The sequence below is a fragment of the Dinoponera quadriceps genome, unplaced genomic scaffold (assembly GCF_001313825.1).
Source record: "Dinoponera quadriceps isolate SergipeBrazil2010 unplaced genomic scaffold, ASM131382v1 scaffold359, whole genome shotgun sequence".
Lineage (NCBI taxonomy): Eukaryota > Metazoa > Arthropoda > Insecta > Hymenoptera > Formicidae > Dinoponera > Dinoponera quadriceps.
Genome location: NW_014554453.1, coordinates 21,186 through 23,922, shown reverse-complemented (window position 1 = coordinate 23,922; position 2,737 = coordinate 21,186). Strand labels below are relative to the sequence as shown.

Below are 2,737 nucleotides of genomic sequence, written 5' to 3'. Positions count from 1 at the left end.
AGAAAAAACCTAACATTAAAGGTTCCAATAAGAAAAGGAAGTCCGGCGCTCTCGGAGGCTTCGGAACCGGTGGTAAAAGGGGTAGGGTCCCGGCCTCCTCCTCGTCGTCATTATGCGACGGGCGGGAGGCGGAGTTGCCGGCGAGCTACGCCACTGATATTGTTATCGCTGAGGGCGATGGGGGTGGCGCATGTGCGCCTCCATCGGTGAGCTAGAGGGCTTCCACAGATACCACTATCTGTGGGACCACGGGCGAGAAGGCGTAGGATCTTGGTAGTTCCGGAAGGTCCATGTCACCGAGCCCCGCCAGAGTTGAGGAGGAGGGTTGGGTATTCCGCCTTTTGGCGCGGCACGCCGCCGTGTAGTATAGGCGGACTTCGACCTTCCTGAAGGCTGGGGAGGACACCTCGTTAACAGAGGCCATTGTGGCCTATACCGCCTGCGCTGGCCAGATGAATGGTGGGGTTTGCAGAGATGCCCTCAAAAAGGGGGCTCGGAGACTTGCGCCCAAATATGGATGGGCCTGAAGAGTCGTGTCCTTCGGGAGGCCGAGAAAGCCCGTCTCAGGGACAAGGAGCCCGAGCTTGGATGGTCAGACCCGGGTTTGGACTCTAGTATGGAGAATGTGGTACAGGGGCCGTCACCCGCGGAGCACATTAGGGTGCTCCGAAGCCAAGGCAGGTGTGACGCCCTGTTAAAGACAGAAATCCTGGAGATGACGGAGCTCCGTTATCTCAAGAAAATTAAGGTGTGATTGGCGCGAGTCTCCAGGATGGTCCGGAAGCCTGGCTTGCCGAGGGCCCTCGGCGACTCCAAGGTCATTTGGATGCTGAAGGAGGCGCTGAGGGTCGTCAAATATTAGGAAAAGATAGCTTCTCAGACGAGTAATATAGGCCAGACCTGGGTCGTGAAGGAGGCCAGAGATAAAGCCGAGATGGAGATAGTGACCTTGAAGTGGCCGAAATGGAAAAGGTGAGGGCGTGTAATGACGTCCTCGCCAAAGAAAAGGATCGGCTCCAAGAGGAGCCCAGGGAGTTAGAGGTTGTGAGGGCGTCCAATGACACCATCACTTAAGAGCGTAATAAGCTCCGCGAGGAGCTTAAGGAATTGGATTTCCTCGGGGAGCGGGTTCTCGGCTTGTAGGTCAAGAATGCCCGCCTCCTGAGGGAAAACGAGGAGTTGAAGACGCTGGGGAGTGGCGGTGTGCCCTCCCCCCCGCCTTTGAGGGAGTTGGACCCGCCTGCGCTGGCGGCTAGGGATTGGCCTCCGCTCGGTGGTAGGGGGGTTCCGAAGAGGTGACCGCGGAGAATGGGGTGAGTGTCCCACCTCCGCGACGGAAGAAGAAGGGAGCTCCCGGTCTTCTGCCGGGGGCGCCGGAGGATCGGCCAGCTTTGACGGGGGTTTCCGGGACAACGTCCTGTGAGCGGGGAAGGCCCACAGGGGACTAGGGTGTCGGGCTGCGGAGGCGGAGTGGGGGGCGTCGGAGTTTTGGACCCGCGGCGCACTCGGAGGTTGAGTTTGCGGCAGGAACTGCTGTTCCCACCGCACTCCCGGTTGATGCCCCCCTTGAGCGCTGGCTGGGCGTGTTGGCGGTTGACGGAAAAACGGGAGGAGGCTCCCGCGGCCGCCTAGGACGGCGGCTGTGGCGGTGTGGTGTCCTCCGGTGACCTCGTATGCCGAAGTCCTCCGGGGGGCGAAGGAGATTCTTTCCCTCCCCGAGTTGCTGGGTGACCGCAACTCGGTGAGGCGGGCTGCCGACGGAAGGATCCTCATTGAGCTCCACGGGGCGGGGGGTGCGGCTAGGTCGGACAACCTTGGGCGTCGATTGCGCGAGGTCGTTCCGCCCGAAGTTAGGATCACGATACCGTTCAAGACGGAGGACCTCCGGCTGACCGGTCTTGACTACTCGGTCACGCCGGGGGACGTAAGGGCGGCTTTTGCGGTCGCAGGTGGGTGCCCACCCGAAGAGATTCGGGTGGGCGACATCAGGCGGGCGACGGGGAGCCTTGGCATGATTTGGGCCCCGATGACCGCCGCGATAAAGGCGGCCAGAACGGCTCGCATTCGTGTGGGCTGGGACATTGTGGGGGTCGCGTTGCTTAAGGCGCGACCCCTGCAGTGCATCGGCTGCCTAGGCTTCGGGCACGTCAAATCGGCGTGTCCGAGCCCAGAGATGGAGCAGGCCCGGTGTTATCTGTGAGGTCGTCCGGGCCATGTGGCCCGGAATTGCGATGGGGAGTCGCATTGCCTCCCCTGCGAGCGAGCGGGTCGGCCTGACGGGCACCGGGCCGGGGGCGCTATGTGCGCTGCGATTGCCGCGTTGTCGCGCGCTGCCTCCCGGCCTCCTGAAGAGGCAGGATGACGGTTCCAGCCAGGGGGGGAGAGAGTGAGGGGTCTTCCGCCTCTGCTCCTTCTGTAGGGCAATGATCAGGCCCCCGGGTAGGAGCCGTAAACTGTGAAGGCTTGGCGGGGTGGCCGGCTCGTCGAGGGGGGTCCGGCTAGTGGGGGCCTTGGTCTCCCGGGCCGTTCTTTTGCGGCTGGCCAGCCGCATCCGCGGTAGGCGTCCCGGCGCCGCGTTATGCGACGCTGGAGCAAGAGAGGCCCTTCCCCGGCGCGGTGGGTGGGCGGGCGATTTTGGTCGCTCTCTCCCCCATGCGGCGCCGGGGAGAGGGATTCGGGAGGTGGTCGGAAGCGAGCGGGGAGTCTCGTTCTCGGCCGCCCCAAACCTCCCGACTCA

The 2,737-nt window shown here is 63.1% G+C and overlaps 1 protein-coding gene across 1 annotated transcript; it reads left to right on the top strand.

The window, feature by feature from the left end:
* The first annotated feature begins 290 nt into the window (after positions 1 to 290).
* LOC106750243 lies at positions 291 to 2,200 on the top strand. Its single transcript, XM_014630447.1, has 4 exons — positions 291 to 329; positions 473 to 748; positions 863 to 972; positions 1,855 to 2,200. The coding sequence occupies exons 1-4, from the start codon at positions 291 to 293 to the stop codon at positions 2,198 to 2,200; spliced, it is 771 nt and encodes a 256-aa protein (XP_014485933.1).
* Positions 2,201 to 2,737: the final 537 nt, after the last annotated feature.

Excerpts from the sequence above, each read along its gene's own strand:
- LOC106750243 (XM_014630447.1), top strand. The coding sequence starts at position 291 with ATGTCACCGAGCCCCGCCAGAGTTGAGGAGGAGGGTTGG. Across the intron at positions 330-472 it reads GAGTTGAGGAGGAGGGTTGG|AGATGCCCTCAAAAAGGGGG; the intron begins GTATTCCGCCTT and ends TGGGGTTTGCAG. Across the intron at positions 749-862 it reads GTTATCTCAAGAAAATTAAG|GAAAAGATAGCTTCTCAGAC; the intron begins GTGTGATTGGCG and ends GTCAAATATTAG.